This window comes from Phocoena sinus, chromosome 14 (assembly GCF_008692025.1).
Source record: "Phocoena sinus isolate mPhoSin1 chromosome 14, mPhoSin1.pri, whole genome shotgun sequence".
Classification (NCBI taxonomy): Eukaryota; Metazoa; Chordata; class Mammalia; order Artiodactyla; family Phocoenidae; genus Phocoena; species Phocoena sinus.
The window spans coordinates 64,504,957-64,525,697 of record NC_045776.1 but is presented as its reverse complement, the minus strand read 5'-3'; the positions used below and the strand labels follow the sequence as shown (position 1 = coordinate 64,525,697).

Sequence of the window (20,741 nt, the reverse complement as noted above, 5' to 3'; positions counted from 1 at the left end):
CTTAGGATTGCTTTCTCTTCTGCTTCCATTAGCTTGTGTACTTATACACTTGCTCTACTCTACAGGCCTACCTGTGCTGGGGCTGCAACCTCGGCATGTGGCTCCTGGCTCTGAGGTGTGCTCAGCCTCTGTGTGAAGAAACGCACCCCTGTTGGCAGTGGCAGCAACAAGGCTGTGTAAGGCAGAGTCGGAACACAGAAAGGACAGGGCTCTGCTGCAGGGGGGCGTCGGTGAAGTCAGAGTGTTTGTCACCAGGTGTAAGTGCCTGCTCTGGTGCTTAACCAGAGAGACAGTGATGGGCTCCTGAGCTGTCAGAGTGACCAGCCGTGGGGAGGCGCTGGGCAGCAGCACCAGCATGGTGCCCTCCCCAGGCATTTCCCCTGACGCAGGAGTTTTTGAGCAGAACCTCCAAATAGAAGGGGACTTCCTTGTACATTTCTGGATCCCAGGGGACTGGCCTTGGCTGTGTCTTCATCTTTGCAGCCCCACTCTGTCTAGATCGGCCTTGGCATAGTAGTGGTGCCCATCAGATGTTCACAGTGCATGACATTGTTGGAAGGAAATTCATATTATGCTAGAAATAATTTGAGAAATGGATTTACTTAATCCTTTATTTTGTGAAAGACTTTGCATAGAATTAAATAGCACCTCCCCCAAGTTACAAAATAATTAAGTTTGTGAACATCTTACTAATTCACCACTTTTCTGGAATTTATTCCAGCATGTAAAGTAAGTGATGCTTGCAAAAATACTTTAGATTAATAACCCTTTTGATTAAAATCTCCCATTTTAATTGCAGTCAGTGTTGTTTTGATTGGTTATGAGCCAACAATGTGTGTGTGTTTCTAACAATTGATTTTACTTAACTTTTTGTTTCAGAATTAAGAGGCTGAGGAAGGAAGTCATCCAGAAATTGTGATTTAAATTTGATATTTTCCTTACAAAGTAATACTGGTTTATACTTGGATTGGACATTCCTTTTTCCTTTTAAAGTTTTGTATTAAAAATAAAAAGTCTTTGAGCAGGATGACTTTCTGAATGTCATATTTAAGTACCTCCTCCCTTTATGTTATTCCTTTCGAACACAGTTGTAAGAATAAATATTTAAACTTTTGTGGTCTTTTCAGATACAGTTAAAAAACTCCAGGACCAAAAACATGACATGGAAAGAGAAATCAAGACACTCCACAGGCGACTTCGGGTAGGATAAATCTTCACATACTACCTCATTAGAAAGCACAGTTTTCTGAAAGTTGAGCACTTTGGTGTCGTTGACCCCACTCCTTCATCTGAAGCTTCAGATACTGTTACAATACTGAGCCCACTGGGCTTTGGGCAGAAAGCTACTGCTGTCACTTCAGAGTGGGACGGATGCTAGATTCTGGTTGCAAGATTGTACTAGTAATTGATGAGTGGTAACTTTAGAAAGAGGGATTTAGGAAGCGAGTGTTATATTTTGGAAAGAAAGTTTATTAGCTCTGGATTATGAAGCGTCCCAAACTAAACTGCTTTTCTTGTGAGTTTTCTGTCTTCTGTGGATTTGGTCAGCCTGCCGACGGCAGCAATGCTCTGCCCTGATGCAGAGGGTCAGGGAAGCTGGACTCGTAGTTTGGGTTGTGCCTCAGTTGCTCAGGCTGCCTTGGGGTGGTGGGCACTGGGCCCAGTCAGCAGCTGTAGCTCTGGGAGAGGGGCTGCCCTGGGGAGCACGCCCGGCCACAGAGGCTGCGGGAAGCAGCAGGCTGTACAGGTCCTCAGCTCCTCTCTTTGTGTGATTTTTTTGTCTGCCTAGATTAAATTCAGTGTTTTTCTTCTGGCTTCCTCTTCCTTTTCCTTTACTTTTGATTTTTTTTTTCCTGTTAGTTTTTGGTGTCAGGATATTTATAGTTTTTCCCTGTAAAATCTTTCAGTGTGGTTCACACACCATTTATCTACCTTCTAGAGCTTTTCAGACGTACATTTTGGATGCTGTGTTTATTTTCGTAAGACTAACTTTGATACCTGCCATGAGGAAGGGAGGCTTGACATTATCATTGTTAATACTGAGCACCCTGAGTGCCTGATGCCTCAGTAGGTAGATCAGCTGGAAACTCTCTTCCTCACTAAGAACACATTCACCAAAAATAATTACGTTTTCTGTTAGAAATAGATAATAGCAGTTCTCTGGGATTTAAAAGAAATTAGTCATCGTTTGAGATAGTGCATTACAGCAATCTAATCATAAACACATTTTATTGCTTTAAAATAAGTCTTTACTGCTCTCTTTTGGAAATAAAAGTTTAGTTTTTTAATGTAGGAAGAATCAGCAGAATGGCGGCAGTTTCAGGCTGATCTCCAGACCGCGGTGGTCATCGCAAATGACATTAAATCTGAAGCCCAAGAGGAGATTGGTGATCTGAAGCGCCGATTACATGAGGCCCAAGAAAAAAATGAGAAACTCACAAAAGAATTGGAGGAAATAAAGTCACGCAAGTATGTTTTGAGAAACCAGCTCTGTACTTATGTTTCAATAGGGAGCACTTGAGTCACGGTTCTGTGATGTGGTTTTATGGAAAGAACGTAGGCTTGACACTGGTGTGATTGAGTTTGGGTCCAGTGGAAGTTAGTCACCTTTTCTGGCCTCACTCTGTGACCCCTGTAAAGTAGTGTGGTCTCTGTGGCCTTTCAGAGCTGTTGTCAGTGTCCGTAGTCAACAACTCTGGAGGGGTTGGAGTGGCTGCTGGCATGTGGTCCATTGTGGTTCCCGCCAGTCCTCTGTCCCCTGTCCCAGCCCGTTGCTCTTCTTTGGGTTGTACTCCTCACGGAGGGCGTGGACCCTGGAGGCAGACAGACTCGGCCCCGTGCAGCTCTGCCTCTGCTGGGTGTGAGGGCTCGCTCAGGCCCTCAGTTTGCTTGTCTCTGCAGTGGACACAGTCCTGCTTGTGTCACAGAGTTGTTGTAGGGCTGAAGTGAGACACCCCTGGATGGCGCTCAGGGCCACGGCCAGTGTCCATTAGCAGGTATTTTAGAGACCCGGGTGAAGGATACAGGCTGATTTCTCTCCACTGCTTGCTTGAGGAGTTGTCTTATGCTTAATACACACAGGTATTTTCCCATTTAACATAGAGCTCTTTGGAAACCCGTAAAAAGTCTTAGATGATGTGCTCTGAGTTCCTAGTGAGATTCTATCTGTGAGCGGGGGAGAGTGGTTTTTGAGATTTTTATTAAGTATCAGTAGAGTTTGAGGTTATTGTGAAGAATTTGATTATTCATTACTTTGAACAATTCTTAAGCAGCCCTAGGTAAAAAATTTAGAAAAATATTTAACAGGCCAACTTGGAAAAGCTGTCTTATTTTATTGTTGCCTAGGTCTAGTGGATGCCCAGTGGGAAGTATTGTTAAACCATTTTTCTTTGGCTTCTTTAATAAGCAGAACACGGAGGAATGAGTTGGAAGATTATTAATTCTCCACTAGTACATTACCCTTCCTCCTTTGTACCACTGAATGAATAGAAATGCTCCATTCGAAAGGTAGCCCAAGTGACTGAAATTCTACTCTGAGAGACTTGTTCCACTGGCTCCCGAGAGCCTGTCAGTGTTTGAGACACATGCTTAAAGGATGTGCCCCCGAGAGAAGTAGCATTGTGTAGAGCAGCAGTTCTCAGAGTGAGGTCTACAGACCCAGGGGTCCCCAGGGCCCTTTCAGGGGCTCTTCGAGGTCAAACTGTTTTCATAATAATGCTGACGTGCTGTTTGCCCTCTTCACTATGTTGACTTTTTGCACAGATGGTGGACAGCAGTTGTTGATGGATCAAGGCCTTGCCACCAAATTGTACTTGTGGTCATTATGCTCTTCCCCACCAGCCACTCTCATTTTCAAAATGCAGGTTTCCCTTACAGATATCCTTGGTGAAGCAGTAAATTAGTAATATCACTCTGTCTTGGTCCTTGAGTATATTCTTTTTTTTTTTTAATATTTCTTTTTGATGTGGACCATTTGTTTTTTGAAAGTCTTTATCAAATTTGTTACAGTATTGCTTGTTTTATGTTTTGGTTTTTTGACCGTGAGGCATATGGGATCTTAGCTCCCTGACCAGGGATTGAACCCGCACTCCCTGCATTGGAAGGCGAAATCTTAACCACTGGACTGCCAGGGAAGTCCCCTATTGTATTCTTTTTTTTTTTTTTTTTTTTTTTTGGCTGTGTTGGGTCTTTGTTGCTGCGCGCGGGCTTTCCTCTGGTTGCGGCGAGCAGGGGCTACTCTTCGTTGTGGTGCGTGGGCTTCTCATTGCGGTGGCTTCTCTCGTTGCAGAGCACGGGCTGTAGGCGTGCGGGCTTCAATAGTTGTGGCACGCGGGCTCTAGAGCGCAGGCTCAGTAGTTGTGGCGCACGGACTTCGTTGCTCCGCGGCATGTGGGATCTTCCCGGACCAGGGCTCGAACCCGTGTCCCCTGCATTGGCAGGCGAATTCTTAACCACTGCGCCACCAGGGAAGCCCCCCCCATTGTATTCTTTTTAAGGTCCTGTGAGATGGGTGGGAAGTCGCGTAAGGAGCTGCTGCTGCATCTGCAGCTGTGTGCCCAGGTGTGCAGCAGTCTGGAAGAGAGCACTGCGTGTCACTGGAGTTTGTGCTGTTTTCATTTTTCATGGAGTGAAGATTTTTACTTGAGAATGACTGACACAAGCTATTGGTATTCAGACTTTAGTGTTTGGTGGATATTTCTTGAAAATGATTAAGGGAGCCTGTCACTTCAAGGAAAGCAACTAACAGTGTTTGGTACCAATGATAAAACATGGGCTTTTAAGTGAATGTTAGGATTTTGGAAAACTTGTATCTGCCATTGCAAGCTCAGCAGCTTCCCATAAAGAGTTTCCTGATGAGATCCCTAGTGATATTAACAAGAGACTTGTAAAGAATAAATTGTTTGTTTGTTTGTTTGTTTGTTTTGTGGTACGCGGGCCTCCCACTGTTGTGGCCTCTCCCGTTGCGGAGCACAGGCTCCGGACGCGCAGGCTCAGCGGTCATGGCTCACGGGCCCAGCCGCTCCGCGGCATGTGGGATCTTCCCGGACCAGGGCACGAACCCGTGTCCCCTGCATCGGCAGGCAGACTCTCAACCACTGCGCCACCAGGGAAGCCCTAAAGAGTAAATTGTTTAATGACAGGCACCGACACTTGGAAAATCCATGTAACTCTGTGAACCAGTATTTTCCGTATGACCAGGGCATGATGTCAGCCAATCCTGGGTGGGTAAAGAATCCATATGCGTTAAAAGTGGCGAGATGGACAGAGTAGGAAAATTTCATTCATTCATATGGTTTCAGGTTCCACATTTTAACTAACTTATAAGTTACTACCACTTATTGTGTTTTAGTGTTTATCAAAGAAGAATAGCCATAGTTATCTGTTTTAATATCATTAAAATATTCTTCCCTGGACTTCCTTGGTGGCGCGGTGGTTAGGAGTCCACCTGCCGATGCAGGAGACACGGGTTTGATCCTTGGTCCGGGAGGATCCCACATGCCGCAGAGCAACTAAGCCCGTGCGCCACAACTACTGAGCCTGTGCTCTAGAGCCTGTGAGCCACAACTAATGAAGCCCGCGTGCCTAGAGCCCGGGCTCCGCAACAAGAGAAGCCACTGCAATGAGAAGCATGCGCACCGCAACGAAGAGTAGCCCCTGCTCGCCGCAACTAGAGAAAGCCCACACGCAGCAACGAAGACCCAGTGCAGCCCAAAAAATAAATAAATAAAATAAATTTATTAAAAGAAAAAAATATATATATTATTCCCTTTTCCAACTACATATCTGTGTGAGGCCTGCTTTTTTTCATGTCACAATAGATTGAATACAAAAGAAATGAGAATCTGACAGTCTTCTATTAAGCCAAACATTAGAGATGTACAGAAATGTTAAAACACTGCTATTTTGGGGACTTCCCTGCTGGTCCAGTGGCTAAGATTCTGCGCTCCCAATGCAGGGGCCCAGGTTCAATCCCTGGTCAGGGAACTGGATCCCACATGCCACAACTAAGACCTGGTGCAGCCAAATAAGTAAATAAATTTTTTTTTAAAAAATTAAAAAAAATAAAAACATTGCTATTCTTCTTATTAATTTTTTTGATTTGGAAAACAGTTGTTTTTCATAAAAATATGTTAATTATGTTAATAAGCCCTGAGTTTATTTTTAGATGAGTTAAATATTTAAAATATTTAATATGGTAAATGTCAATCTCTGTAACCCACATAAACAAAAGCTCTTTGGGGTCCTCAATAGTTTTTAAGAGTGGAAGAGGGCTCTAAGACCAAAAAGTTGGATAATGGCTCTTGTACATTCTTTATTAAAACTTCCAAGCATGAGGCATATTGGCAAAAAAACTCTGTCATAAGAGCCAAATGGCCACCAAAGACAAATTTTCCTACAGACTGGCTTAATTTTTGTACAGTATGAACTGGCTTGTAGTTATATAACACATGCAAACTCTGCAGCTGAAATCTCTTTCCAGATGTAAACTTCAGTGTTTGCTCAGTGAATGAGAGCTTTCCAGAAATGAAGTGGAATTGATTTTTTTAGTTGACTCACACTGAACATGTAGGAGATTCATGTTACCAATACGGGTCCAGGCTTTCCCCCCTCCCCCTTTGTAGGAATTCTATTTGGTGGCTATACCATTTTTAAAAAAGAATTTAAGAGTATGGGCTTTGATTTCATTTCTTTGTATTTCCACGCCTATGCATGGCATGTTAGATAGAGTAGGTATCAATTGTCTGCATGTGCTGTGAATTCCCAGACTCACTGTCCTGGGAAGGGCCTTCTCCACAGCACAGAACCTTACAGTCCCTAGTTCTGAGCCCACCTCCCATTTTACTGCTAATTGATTACTGATGTTCTCACCTTACACTTAAACAAATGAAAATGGAAACTAATGGTTACTTAACCTAGTTAGGATAACCTGATATAAAAATTTTAGTATCATTTCCTGGAATTCACCAAGCAAATACGAATATTAGACCAGGTAATTTACTCAGCTCAACTGATACTATTTTCTTGTTTTTAACTGATACTTTTTAATACTTCTCAGTTGGGAAGGGGAAATGTGTATTTTCTAGTATGTATACAGAAATGCCCTGATTTCAGTACTGTTTTCAGGCAAGAGGAGGAGCGTGGCCGGGTGTATAACTACATGAATGCTGTTGAAAGAGACTTGGCAGCCCTGAGGCAGGGGATGGGGCTGAGTAGAAGGTCCTCGACTTCCTCCGAGCCGACCCCTACGGTGAAAACCCTCATCAAGTCGTTCGACAGTGCGTCTCAAGGTAACATCCATCGTGCCCTAGCGGGCGGTCGTGTTCACGTACCACATGTTCTCTGTTCTAGTTGATGTTCTTTACCATCTCACTCTGAGTCTCATCACATTTCATATGATGTTAGTGAGTTAGTCTTCCTGCAAGGTGGATTTTAACAGGAGATTTGGGATCTGTTCAGCCTCAGAGATCTCGGAGTCAGACTTGGGCCTTACCCCATGCATGTGTGTCTTCTCCGTGCCTGAGAACTTCCAGATGTGGGACTTCAGCCCTCTCCCTTGCTCTGAATTCCTCAGGCCCAGTGTATTCAGATGCTACTTAACACTGACACCCAGGTGTCTCCCAGACATCTTCTCACGTCCGAAACCAGATCTTGTCCCTTAACTTCCATCTTTCCCCATGTGAATGGCAGCACCATTCCACCCAGTCACGTAAGCCAGAAATCTCGGAATCTTCCTTCTTCCTTCAATCCTCCTTCCTCACCTTGACATTGACCCATTAGCGAGGCCTCTTGGTCTGGCCTCCCGCACCCACACCTGCTCTGCTCTCCATCACTAGGGGCACACCATCCACTGCTCATTCAGTGGCCTCCTCTTTATTTTTTAATTTAATTTTTTTTTCTGGCTGCGCCGTGCGGCTTGTGGAATCTTAGTTCCCTAACCAGGGATCGAACCCGGGCCCCAGCAGCGAAGGTGCTGAGTCCTAACCACTGGACCACCAGGGAATTCCCAGGATCCTACTTTTGAACAGTTCAGTCTAGAGAGGGAGACTGACATGTGAGCAGACAATTACACACATTTAATTGCACTAGATGAAATACGTGTGAAAATCCGTGTGGAGGGAAGTGACGAGCTCCTTAGGAGGAGGTGAGGGAAGATGAGCAGAGCCCGGCGTTCCTTCATTTAATATGCCGCGAACTGCACACCAGGCTTCTCATCTGATGCAGTTGCAGAAACACTCATCCTGGAGCTCTTGTACTTTGATTTCCTTGGTTTATGGAGCACTTAACCGCATAATTAAATAACAAAAGTGAAATGACTGGCATAGTCAGGGTTGGAAATAAACACAAGTAGTCTCAGGAACAGACAGTCCGCCTGACGGCAGGACGGCTGCACGGAGCAGCCGTGAGTGTTGAGGAGGTGAGGTGTCTCCCGTTCCCAGGGGAGCCGCGAGCGCTGGTTCATGGGGTAAACCCTTAAGGAGAGAGCAGTTATGAAAGCTTGCACTGCACCTTGTTGTGTTCATTATTTACTTGTGTGTGCGTTGTTTTTCTAGTCCCCAGCCCTGCTACAGCTGCAATTCCTCGAACGCCTCTGAGTCCAAGTCCCATGAAAACACCCCCTGCGGCAGCCGTCTCCCCCATGCAGGTAAGTGCCTGTGACCATGGAGGCTCTGGGGGTCTCAGCTTCTGAAAGCTTGTCCTTTTCAAAGTCACCTACACTATGGCATGGGGGGCAAATGGCTGCCTCTTGAGGGATACAGTTGTGATTGTTTTCCTAGGTTGCTGTGAAATTCCCTAAGATAAATTATGTTAATGTCAAGTATGTTATTCTTCTGAAATCCTCTAATAATAGTGATAGCTAACAACTACTGAACACTTATTATATGTTCTACACTGTTCCCAATGCTTTATAATGTTAACTCATTTAATCCTCATGACACCTCTATTGGCTATTAGGTATTATTCTTATCCCTAGTTTTCATATCTGGAAACTGAGGCCCAGAATGGCTAAGCAGCTTGCTGAGGGTCGTACAATGAAGCGTTCGAGCTGGAATTTGAGCCTGGGTGGCATGACTTCAGACACGATGTTTTTAACCCCTACACTAAGATAACTTTCTAAGTAGAATATACAGTCAACCCTCGAACAAGGGGGGGTTAGGGGCGCTGACCCTCTGCATAGGTAGAAATCCACTTATAATGTATGGTCAGCCCTCCGTGTGTGCGCTTCCACATCTGCGGATTCCCAGCTGCATGAACAAGTGTCTCAGGTGCCCTTCTTGCCACTGTGGGAGTGCAGACCAGAAGCAGGGCAGGTGGCATGACTGTCGAGCTCAGGAGGCCCTCTCACTATGCCCTTGCTGTGAGCCACTTTGGGGACAGTAGCTGAAGTAGAGTTTCTCCACGTAGGTGAGAGTAGCCTAAAACCCAGTCCCCTGTGATCTAGGGTAGCCTTGGCTGCACCTCTTCCCTAAAAGATTGGGTTTGAGAACATTTTGTCTGAGCAGAGACTTTTGTAGGTGTTAACTACTGGCTGTGTATTTTGTGAGTGAACTTTTTAACCTTTTCCTTTGTAAAGTTTAGGGTAGAAGTGCTCTCCCTCTGCATTTGTAATGTTGCAAGTTGTGGCTTTGCATTTACGTTTACGTAGAAGATGTTATACTCTTAATTTGAAAGGAAGGCAAAGAGAATTCCATATTCTGTCTATAATGAGCTTTTTATATACTCGATTAATCAAACTTTCTAAAAACATGAAGAGGGACTTCCCTGCTGGCGCAGTGGTTAGAATCCGCCTGCCAATGCAGGGGACACAGCTTCGATGCCTGGTCTGGGAAGATCCTACATGCCGTGGAGCACCTAAGTGCGTGAGCCACAACTACTGAGCCCATGTGCCACAAGTACTGAAGCCCACTTACCTAAAGCCCATACTCCTCAACAAGAGAAGCCACCACAGTGAGAAGCCCACGCACTGCAACGAAGAGTAGCCCCTGCTCGACGCAGCTAGAGAAAGCCCACACACAGCAATGAAGACCCAACGCAGCCTAATTAATTAATTAATTAATTAATTTTAAAAAAATAGGGACTTCCCTGGTGGTGCAGTGGATAAGGCTCCACGCTCCCAGTGCAGGGGGCCCGGGTTCAATCCCTGGTCAGGGAACTAGATACCACATGCATGTTGCAGCTAAGGAGCCTGCCTGCCGCAACTAAGACCCGGCACAACCAAATAAATAAATAAATAAATATTTAATAAAAGAAAGAAAAACAGAATCAAAAATAACATTAAAAAAAAAGTTGAAGATATAAATGAAAGCAGATGAAGGTGCAAGATATAAGGTGAAGTTTCTCTAAATAGTGTTTGTCAGTTGAAATTTAATGTTCATGGCGTCACTCTGTAAACTTTTGTAAAGATAAGAAGTAAAAAATGTCACCTCTCTAACTTGGAAAAAAAACTAGTAATTATAAGCCACATTCAGTAGCTTTTTAGTACTTGATTAGCTAGCACAGTGCTTCTCAAACCTAATTGTGCACAAAAGTCATGTGGAATTTTTAAACACGTAGATTCCCAGGCTTCATCCCAGTGAACAAGAATCCCTGGGGAATGGGGCCTAAGATTAGGATTGTTAGTTTTTCAAAACTCCCTGAGTGGGAATTCCACTTCTGGCTGTGAGGGAGTCAAGGGCTGGATTATTCTGCCACCACAGACAGCTATAAGGCTGGACAGAATGTAGGAAGCAGTTACATTCATACGTGGTAGGACAGGTGGTACAGGACTGAAATCTTTGGAGAAAAGTTAAGAAAGCTGAGCCTTACTGTGGCCCACGCTTTTCCAGATGGTGAGCAGGGAGGATGAACCCACATGGAGCAGGGAAGGGAATGCCAGCTGGATCCGAGGAGACACAGATCAATGTACAGGGAGAACAAGGGCTGGGATTTGGGGGCAGGGTGCCTGGGAGGAGAGAGCCACGCAGAAAAGGTCTAGAGCTCTGCATAGGCCTCCCTTTGAGTCCTCGCTGAGTGCCAGTCTGCACATGTGTAGACATGAGTTGAACCCCGCAAGGCTGAGCAAGAACGATTTTGCAGGAAAGATCAGTTACCAGGAATCTGGCAGACAGATGCTTCCCATAGTTTACACAGAGCAGGGATCATTTGAGTTCCTACTGGCCACCGTGGAAAAACCTCTTTGAATACTTGGAGCATTCATTAGAGACCTCAGTGACCACTCTGTGAAGTGGAACTAAATAGCCCTAGAGTAAACACTATTCTAGATCTGCCCTAAGTGACCTTAAAAACAACCTCAGAAGGTCCAAGGAGATCCATTAGTAACAGGATAGGCAGTCTCTGAACTGCTTACCAGTGATCCATGCCTCCTGCTGCTGTGCTCTTGTGTCATCTGCTCCTTCTGAGGGTTGGCTGGGCTTCGTGACTTGCTTCTCATGAACAGAATGTGGCAAGAGTGATGAGCTGTCCCTTACAAGATAAGGTGGTGAGAAAACTCACTTCTGTCTGAGGACTCCTCTTGCTATCTCCTAGATTCAGTCACTCCAGTGAACAATTGGAAATTGAAATACTTAGCGATACATTGAATAAAATATTGTGCAAGACCTTGTAGTGAAAACTATAAAATAATGCTGAGAGAAGTTAAAGGCGTAATAAATGGGAAGATACATCATGTTCATGCGTTGGAAGACTCAGTCTTGTTAGGATCTTGCAATTCTCCCTCACATCGAGCTGTAGATTCAACTCATCCAACTTAGAATCCCAGCACGCTGTTTTGTAGAAACTGATAGTATAATTTAAAATTTATGTGGAAATTTAAAAGACCCTGAATGTCCAAAGCATCTGGGTGGGGGGGGAGGAACAAATCTGGAGGACTTCCACTACTTGATGTTAGCACTTAGAGTAATCAAGACAGTGTGGTTCTGACATAAGTTTAGATCAGTAGAATAGATAGAGAATCCAGAAATAGGTCAGCTGATTTTCAACAAAGGTGCCAGGGTAATTCAGTGGGAGAGGGATAATCTTTTCAACAGGATTCCAGAACAACTAGATATCCATATGGAAAAAAAAAGAAAAAAAAATACCTTTACCTCATGGCATTCATAAAAAATTGAAATTGACTATAGACTTAAATGTAAAAGCTAAAACTACAGAACTTCTACATGAAAACATTAGAGAAAGTCTTCGTGACCTTCGACAAGGCAAAAATTTACTTAGGACACACACAAAAATGAACTATAAAAGAAAATTAATAGCTTGGGCATCAAAATTTAAAACTTCTCTGAAAGATATTAAGAACATGACAGACAAGACTGGGGAGAATATATTTGCAATTTATTTATCTGTCAAAATCTTGTATTCAGAGAAGACTTGTTTGTCATCTTGGTTCAAGACAACCCAATAAATAACGGACATAAGAGTTGAAAAGTCCCTTCCCAAGAGAAGATACACAAATGGCCAGTAAACACATGAGAAGTTGCTCAACATCGTAGTCATCAGGGAAATGCAAGTTAAATCCATTATGATATCTCAGTACGCACCTTCGGGATGGCTAAAATGAAGACTGCCAGTATCAAGTGTTGGTGAGGGTGTGGGGAGGCTGGCCCTCTCACACATTGCTGCTGGGACTATGGAATGAGTAGTCAGAATTCAGCTGGATAAAAAAGGGCTGGGAGAGCTGAGGAAAGAAGCATGAGAACAAGTCCAGAGCTGGTGAACAGCGTGTCCTTGTGGGCGGGAGTGAGTAGTTGGTGGTGTTGGGGCATCACACAGAGGTGGCGGGAGGTGGCTCAGGAGAGCCGAGAGGGTTCAAGTATTTGGTAGGTACGTGTATGTATGAGACCGGAGGGGAGGAGGCCGGTGACCAAGCTGGTGCTGAGTTAAGGTGCCAGGTTGTGCCCGGCAGCAGTGTTGGAAACTTAGTGAGGAGGTGACAGAGTGAGATCCATTTGGTACTGGGGCATGAATGGCCAATCCAAGTACTAAAGGAGCACATCCGGATTTTGCTGATTGGCGAGTGAGGGGCATGTGGGATCTTTCTGTGTTCATTTTAAAATAGTATACTGATCACTTTATATGCCTCTGGGAGTGTGTGTGTTTTTTTCAGTCTTACCGTAATAGTGTGGAAGGAATTATGCAAATTCGTAACTAAATATTTACTCTCTGCAACATTTACTCTGTGAAACCCAGCTCTGATTTAACCTAATATGGACACTGTTTGTCTTATGATTTCAGAGACATTCCATAAGTGGACCAATCTCTACATCTAAACCCCTGACAGCCCTGTCAGATAAGAGACCAAACTACGGGGAAATTCCTGTTCAAGGTACATCTCATGTGCAGTATTTCACTTTTGTTGTTAATTTTTTTATTCATCTGACTTTTGGGGCTAACTAACTTGTTTTTCTTTTATTCTTGACATTATTTCTACCAGTCTGATAGACATCTTTATCACAGGTTTACTAATAACACATCTTAATTACAGATGAGGAGACTGTTAATAGATGCATCTTGGAAGATGACTTCATAGTGTCACGAGGGTGACAGGGAGTCCACACTGTTGCCAGGCCCTGTTTTTACAGTTGTTCGTGGGGCGTGTATAGTTATCCCATTTTATAGATGTGAAAAATGAGGCTTCAAACAGTTAAATAACTCATAAACACAGGTTGACATTTAAGTTAAAGAACAGTAGACCCGGACAGCCTGGCTCCAGAGCCCATTTCTTTGGTCTTTGTGCTCTGCGTCACTTGTGAAAGAAAAGCCTCTGATAGCTGGGGTTCAGCGAGTGCCATTTCCACGCGGCTCTTTATGGCGGCCCCAGCACCCGAGCCCAAGGCCTCTGCCTTTTGAGGTCAGGGGTCCTTCTCCCCCACTGCCTCCCTACGTGTGGTGCTGAAGTAAGTGCTTTGGAAAAACGGTTTTGGGCATTGGACCAGGTGCTGGGAAAGGCACACTTGGTTGGGGTGGGTGTGGAGACGCCCGGCAGGTGTGACACCTTCCGGAACCCAGGCCCCTCCTGGCTGGGCAGGCTGGGCCCCTCCTGCGCTCCTGGTGTGGGAGTCAGGCTCTGGGGCTGAAACTGTGCAGTTTGGATGGGTGTGCGGGGGAGAGAAGCAGAGGACTGGCTCTGTGGGCTCCGGGGGGCTGCCAGGTATGGGGTTCAGTGGGCAGTTTGCGTACAGGGGGGACGGTGGAGCCCAGGACAGTGCTGTTGCCACTGCCCCTGCAGACGTGCCTTCCATCCCGGCTTCAGCTTCTGGTTCCTGTGTTAGCTGTGGCCTGAGCTCTTTTCTCCCCTCGGAAGGTCCTCCTGCTAAGGGAACAAGTGTGGATGGTTTAAAGTCTCCCTTTACATCTGTGCCGAGTTCCCACCCTGGCCCCCAGATGGATCCAGGGATTGTGTGTGTGGTCACGGGTCCTGCTGCTGACCTCTTGGATGCTGTTTCCTTGTGTAAGTCGGGGTCATCGTGAACATCTAGCTCAGGGCCTTGGCTCCCTCTCCCAAGGCTCTCTTACCCCTGTGGTCAGCTTTGTACCCTCTCCTGTCCACCCGAGCTGCTGTGGTCCACGGTGTCAGTGGCTATGGGCAGCATCTGGCTGTGTTGAGCCCGCCCACCCCTGGATGTTCTTTCTGGTGTCCTTCACGCCTACTCTGCATCTCCTCCTCCGTCTCCTGTGCTCAGTCCTCCTGCCTGGCCTGTGAGGGGTGCTGTGCCCAGGGCCTCTCTCTCCTGTCTGTACTCACTCTGTTACTACGTCCGAAGGGGGCTTCTCCCCTTTCAAGGCTACCTTCCCCGCTCATCTTGATTGGCCCACAGCAGCACAAGGTTTACTGGGGAAACCTTTGCAGCATCAGTGGTGTTTCTCAAACTTACCTGTTGATAAGATTTACCTGAGTCACTTGGTAAAATGTGGAATCCGGGGCCTCGTCTCAGATCTGCTGACATGGACTCTCCAGGAAGGGAGCTTGGAAACTTCATTTTCACAAGCACCCCAAGTGATTCTTAGGAAGGGACAAGTTTGGGAAACTGGGCAGAGATTACCATTTAGTTTTGCTCTTAGCCTGGCTTTATAGGTGGAAGGTGGGTGTGGAAGGTCTGCCAGCCAAGGTTATTGAAGACGCAGACAAAATGTGTTAGGTGTCTCTGAGGCTCTGCCGAATTAAACCTCTTTTTGGCTCTCTTCTTTTTATTATTGGTAATGGTCATATGATAACACCATTGGGCACATTGTGTGTGCAGTCTGCCTGCAAGTGCCAGCCACATTCTCCACTTCTGTCTGTTCTGGTGCCTTAACTGGGCTTAGTTGAAACTGCAAATACAAGAGAGAGGGAAATACACTTGGGTGAATTTGTATCTGAGAATTTGTTGATAGTGTAACCTTTTATCTTAAACAGTCACTAGGGAAAGAAACCACTTACAAAACTGAGAACAACCAAATGATTCTAGTTCATAAAAAACCACCGTGGTTCTCCATGCCAGTTAAGAGAGTAGTTCTGAGCTCTGCTGGAGGTGCTTTTCTCCCCTGATTGTCTCTTCTGTCCTGGCCGAAGTCACACAACACAGCCTGTGATTTTCAGGTTGAAAATTTCAATGGCTTCATTCCTGAAAACTTGAAAAGTGCTGCCTCTTGTTCTACTATACTTAAATTGGATAATTTGTTGGTTTTTCCAGTTAAGTATTTTATAAAAGGTGTGGGTTTTTTTCTGTCTTTCATCATGCTTGTATGTCAGTTGCAGGAAAATGTTTTAGACCAGAGATCTTATTATAAATGGACTAATCAAATGCTCTTTTGTTGGTATTGTTGGCAGTTGAATTCTGTGGTCTGGGTCATGACAGGTGAATATTTGTAGATAAGATATGAGTTGGTGTTTGTAGCCTAAGCAGGTACGTGGATACAGGCAGTTGGGAGGGTCTTCACTGTCCCCACTGTCCCCTTGCACAGTGATCTTAGAAGGCCCAGTGCAAGCAGAGACCTCGGCTGGGCGATGCAGATGGTTAGGGAGCCTGGGGTTGCCCAGCGTCAGTGGGACCTGAGTGTGGTGTTGGTGTCATCAGCTCAGATGTACAAGGATCCGAGAGAGCTGATTAGTCCAAGGATAGCCATGTTCTGTAAAGAGATTCTTGCTGTGATCATCTGTCTAAATTGTGTTGAGGATAGAGATGTAAACCTTTTTAAAAATGCATTATTTTGAAAAAATTTATTTATGGTGAAGGTACATGTAATGAATGTGATACAAAGTTAGGAGGTTTTACTAGAAAGCCAAATCTTTGTTTTAAATTAAAATAAAAAGAACCTTTTATTTAAAAGTTTCACAGCAATTTGCATTCTCCAAAGGGTAGGTCTAAGTCAGATTCTGGCCCAGCCCTAGATCCAGCCCTAGCTGGGAAATTTCAAGGAGAAATTCAGATAGAAATGCTACCCTCCTGTATTTACAGCCTAATGGGTATCTGTTCACTTCCAAAGGTCTTTCCTTCCCTGTAGTTCTTAGTATTTGTCTTGATAAACCAAACCATCTAGGCTCCCATATTTTCTCCATATTATTATGTAAAATTTCAAGCATACAGAAAAGTGGAAAGAAGTCACGTATCCACATCTCACTACCTCGATTCTATGGCACTTTGCTATGTTCGCTTTATCACATATTTATCCATCCTTCTATCTTTCCTTCAGTTCATCTTTTTTAAATGTGTTTCAAGGTAAGTTGCAGTCAGTACCTTGTTGCAATAAGCATGCATTGCACTATTTGTTTAAGGTGTTCTGTCTGTCTCTCAACTCTTTGTTTTGAGATAAGTTTAGACTTGCAGAAGAGTTACAGAAGTATTGGACTTCTCTTAAATCCTTCACGCACGGACTTCCCTGGTGGTCCAGTGGTTAAGACTCCACACTTCCATTGCAGGGGGCACAGGTTCAATCCCTGGTCAGGGAACTAAGATCCCACAAGCCACAAGGCCAAAAAAGAAAAAAAAAATCCTTCACCCAGCTTCCCTTATGTGGACAAACTACATAACCATAGAACAATTATCAAAAGTAGGAAAGCAAGGGCTTCCCTGGTGGCGCAGTGGTTGAGAGTCCGCCTGCCGATGCAGGGGACATGGGTTCATGCCCCGGTCCGGGAAGATCCCACATGCCACGGAGCGGCTAGGCCCGTGAGCCATGGCCGCTGAGCCTGCGTGTCTGGAGCCTGTGCTCCACAACGGGAGAGGCCACAACAGTGAGACGCCCGTGTACAGCCAAAAAAAAAAGTAGGAAAGCAATATCGTGGAAATGTTATTAACTGAAGTGCAGTCTCTGAATCTCACCGACTGTTCCACTGCTGTCCCTTTTCTGTTCCAGGATCAAACGCAGGACCCCAGTTTGCACCGAGTTGTCTTACCTCCTTGAGTCTCCACCGTTCTGCAGCAGCTTTTCCCTCTCCCTGTCTTTTAGAACCTTGACACTTTAAAGAGTACTGGTCAGTTATTTTTTAGAATGTCTCTCAAGATGGGCTTGTCTGATGTTTTCTCCTGCTTAGGCTGAGGTTACGTACTGCTGGGAAGGGCAGCACAAGGTGATGTGCCTGTCTACGTGCATCACGTCAGGGGCACGTGATGTTGATGTGTCCTGTTACTGGTGACGTGACCTGGATCACTTGGTTGAAGCGGTTGTCTGCTAGTGAATAATAAATATCCTATTCCTGCTTAAACTTCCTCTCACTGATTTTAGCATCTGTTTGTGCATTTTGCCTGCAGCAGTTAGTACTGTGCTCTAGCGGTGATTTTCTGTTTCCTCATTCTTCCTGTAAGGAATCATTTGTGTTATATTATTATACTTATTGTTATATTTATAGCCCTTATTTGTATTAGTATGGACTCGTGGATATTTATTTTATTCTTTGGGTTAGTCTATTACTATTATTTATTTTGCTGCTCATGTTATTCCAACGTTGATCATTGGGAGCTCTTTTCATCCCCCACCCCACCAAAGTGCCAAAGCACTTTCTTACTTTGGGGCACCACAGATGATCCAGGCTTGTTTTTTCCCCTGCACTAGCTGTGGAATCAGTAGTATTTAGAAAACGAGATCTGGGTGCGAGGCGTACCCATTACTACTGAGGTTTCACCTCCTCCAGCTCCTCTCTGGACAGAGCCAGGAAGACTGTATGTATGTGCACCAACCCATACGTACACACGTGATGATTATTTCTCTATCAAAAATCATGAGTTTATACATGTACAGTAGTTTCAAAATTGCTAAACCGTACCCTGTGAGAAGCAAATGTAGCAGAGTGCAGTGTTTGTGTACAGTCCTTTTTGTGTTTAGCCTGAGAGTCTCCACTCGAAACAACATTCTTCTCACAGTTACTTAGGTCAGCTCCTTTTTTCACCTCTCTCTCGTTGTGATTAGGTCATGCTTTTGTAATACAGTTAGATTAGTTTTATCACAGTTTGCATTTCATTCCCCCCCACCCACAATTCCGGTTGATTTTTTTTTTAAGTATATGCATAAAATTCATTCTCTGTTTGCTGCATTGTAGGGTGTTTGGCAGCATCCCTGGCCTCTACCCACTAGCTGGTAAGGTCCTAGTAGCACCCCACTCCCCTAGTTGTGACAACCAAAAATGCCTCGAGACCTTGGTATGTTGGCAAAACTGCCCCAGTTGAGAACCAGAGATGTGGTTCTCACAGTTTTATTTGTCTAATTTCAGCAGAGAGGTGGAAACTATAAGTGAAAATCAAATAGGAAATTGTAACTGTTGCATGTTGGCTTTAACATAATTAATCATAGTTATTTTAAATGACCTGTCAGATAGTTGCAGCATCTGTGCCATGTCCAAGTCTGGTTTATTGATTACTTGCTGTCTTGATGCAGTGAGCTGGATGTATTGTTTTTTCTTGCTTTTTGTATATTTTATAATTGTTGAAAGCTGGGAATCTTGTGTAGGACAGCAGTTTTATGCCTTGACATGGGCACCTCTTTCCTTCTAGGTGTTTAATGTCAGAGTTTGAGTTAATCTGCTCAGGAGCTGGGCTGGGTTTGAGTTTTGTTGTTGCTGTGATGTCCTCAGTGCACAGCAGGCTTCCAGTTGCTCTGGTGATACTTTGTGTTTAGAGTGGGGCGAGTGCTCCAGAGGATTTTTCTGTGTCTGCCCTAATTTCAGCTTTAGGCTGTCTTTTGCATTGCATCTCAGGAAGGGCATGTCTCATACTGTCTCAGCAGTTTCAGCTGAGATTTCGTATTCATTTGTTGAGAACATATTTTCCTTTATAATGTTGAACATATTTGCAGTAGCTGCTTTAAATGCTTTTCTGCTAATTCCAACATATAAGTCATCTTTGGGTGGGTTTCCATTTCTTTTTTGAGTATGAGTCACTTTTTCTTTTTCTTTGTATGTCTAGTAATTTTGGATTGTATTCTGGGCAGTGTGAATTACACATTGTAGAGATTCTGAATTCTGTCTTGTTCCTCTGCAGAAAATTGGTTTTGTTAGCAAACAGTTAACTTGGTTCACCTCAAACTCTAACCTCTTTCCTTCAGTTGAAATAACTGTTCAGCTGTTTTTCCTTAATTCAACTCCTTGGAATCTGAGTGCTTGTGGATTTCAGAGGTCAGTGGGATACGAGCAGAGTTTATATACAAAATTTGTGATTCTTTCCTTTCTGGTATTTCCCCAACCCCCTTGCTTTCCAGCAGCTTTGGTTGTCCTGAGATATCTCCTCTGCTTCTTCGAGGCAATGATAAGACCCTGGGTTTTCTACCAAATTTCAGCTGCCCTGTATGGCCTCAGGTGGGGCCTACACTCACACCTATAGTCATAAAACTAGGAAACTCACCCAGTGCCAGTTCCTTCTAAATGCAGATTTCTTTCATTTTCTGCCTGCTTTTAGTTTCTCTTCAGTGCTTTTAAGTAGTTGATGTTTGTATGTTTTCAAGATATAACCGTTATTTTCAGCAGGAACATTAGTGTGTTTGGAACTACTCCTCAATGAGCAGGAGTTGGGTATTTAGGCTCCTATTTTTATTTTTTTTAAGAGTCGTTTTTTTTTTTTTAATTTTGTATTTTATTGTATTTTTTTTGGCCACACCACGCAGCTTGCAGGATCTTAGTTCCCCGACCGGGGATCGAACCCGTGCACCTTGTGGTGGAAGCTCAGAGTCCTAACCACTGGACCGCCAGGGAAATCCTTAGGCTCCTATTTTTATTTTTATTTATTTATTTATTTATAAAAGATTTTTTGATGTGGACCATTTTTAAAGTCTTTATTTGTTACAATATTGCTTCCGTTTTATGCTTTGGTTTTTTGGCCCCGAGACATGTGGAATCTTAGCTCCCCAACCAGGGATCAAACCTGCACTCCACATCTTTCCCTGGATATCTTATCGGGTCCTCAAATTGCATGTGTCCTCATCTCTTTCCCTCCCAGAGTCCTCTTCTTCTCTCTTATCTCTGTATGTGGAACCTCCTTTCTATCTCCACCATTTCCAGGTGGTCAGCAAGTCTGTTGATTCTGCCTCATTGAAGAGCCCTTGAATCTGTGTACTTCTCCCATCTCCCCTGGTACCACCTGGGTCCAGGCTCTCTGCTCTCTGCTCTGGGTATAACTCATCACCCTGCATGCACTGTTGCCCTCCCACCCCCTGCAGCTGGAAGGATGTCCACCCGAGACACCATCACTGGCTCCATGTTGCCAGTGGGTGAAGGCCACACTCTTCAGCCTGGCCTGCTTTGGCCTTCCAGCCTCGCCAGCCCTCACAGCACTGGTGTCCTA

At 44.5% G+C, this 20,741-nt stretch overlaps 1 protein-coding gene and 1 non-coding gene across 7 annotated transcripts in view; one reads left to right on the top strand and one right to left on the bottom strand.

The window, feature by feature from the left end:
- Window positions 1-20,741, top strand: part of SPECC1L (sperm antigen with calponin homology and coiled-coil domains 1 like) — a 123,464-nt gene that overhangs the window by 57,566 nt on the left and 45,157 nt on the right. For all 6 annotated transcript variants that reach the window (XM_032602645.1, XM_032602648.1, XM_032602650.1 and 3 more), the window contains 5 exons: window positions 1,128-1,201; window positions 2,294-2,469; window positions 7,126-7,289; window positions 8,553-8,644; window positions 13,228-13,318. In XM_032602645.1, coding sequence (XP_032458536.1) covers window positions 1,128-1,201; window positions 2,294-2,469; window positions 7,126-7,289; window positions 8,553-8,644; window positions 13,228-13,318 — 597 coding nt within the window. The remainder of the gene's footprint in view (window positions 1-1,127; window positions 1,202-2,293; window positions 2,470-7,125; window positions 7,290-8,552; window positions 8,645-13,227; window positions 13,319-20,741) is intronic.
- On the bottom strand, window positions 7,930-8,001 carry TRNAE-UUC. Its single transcript has one exon. It is a non-coding gene; the product is annotated as a tRNA-Glu (tRNA).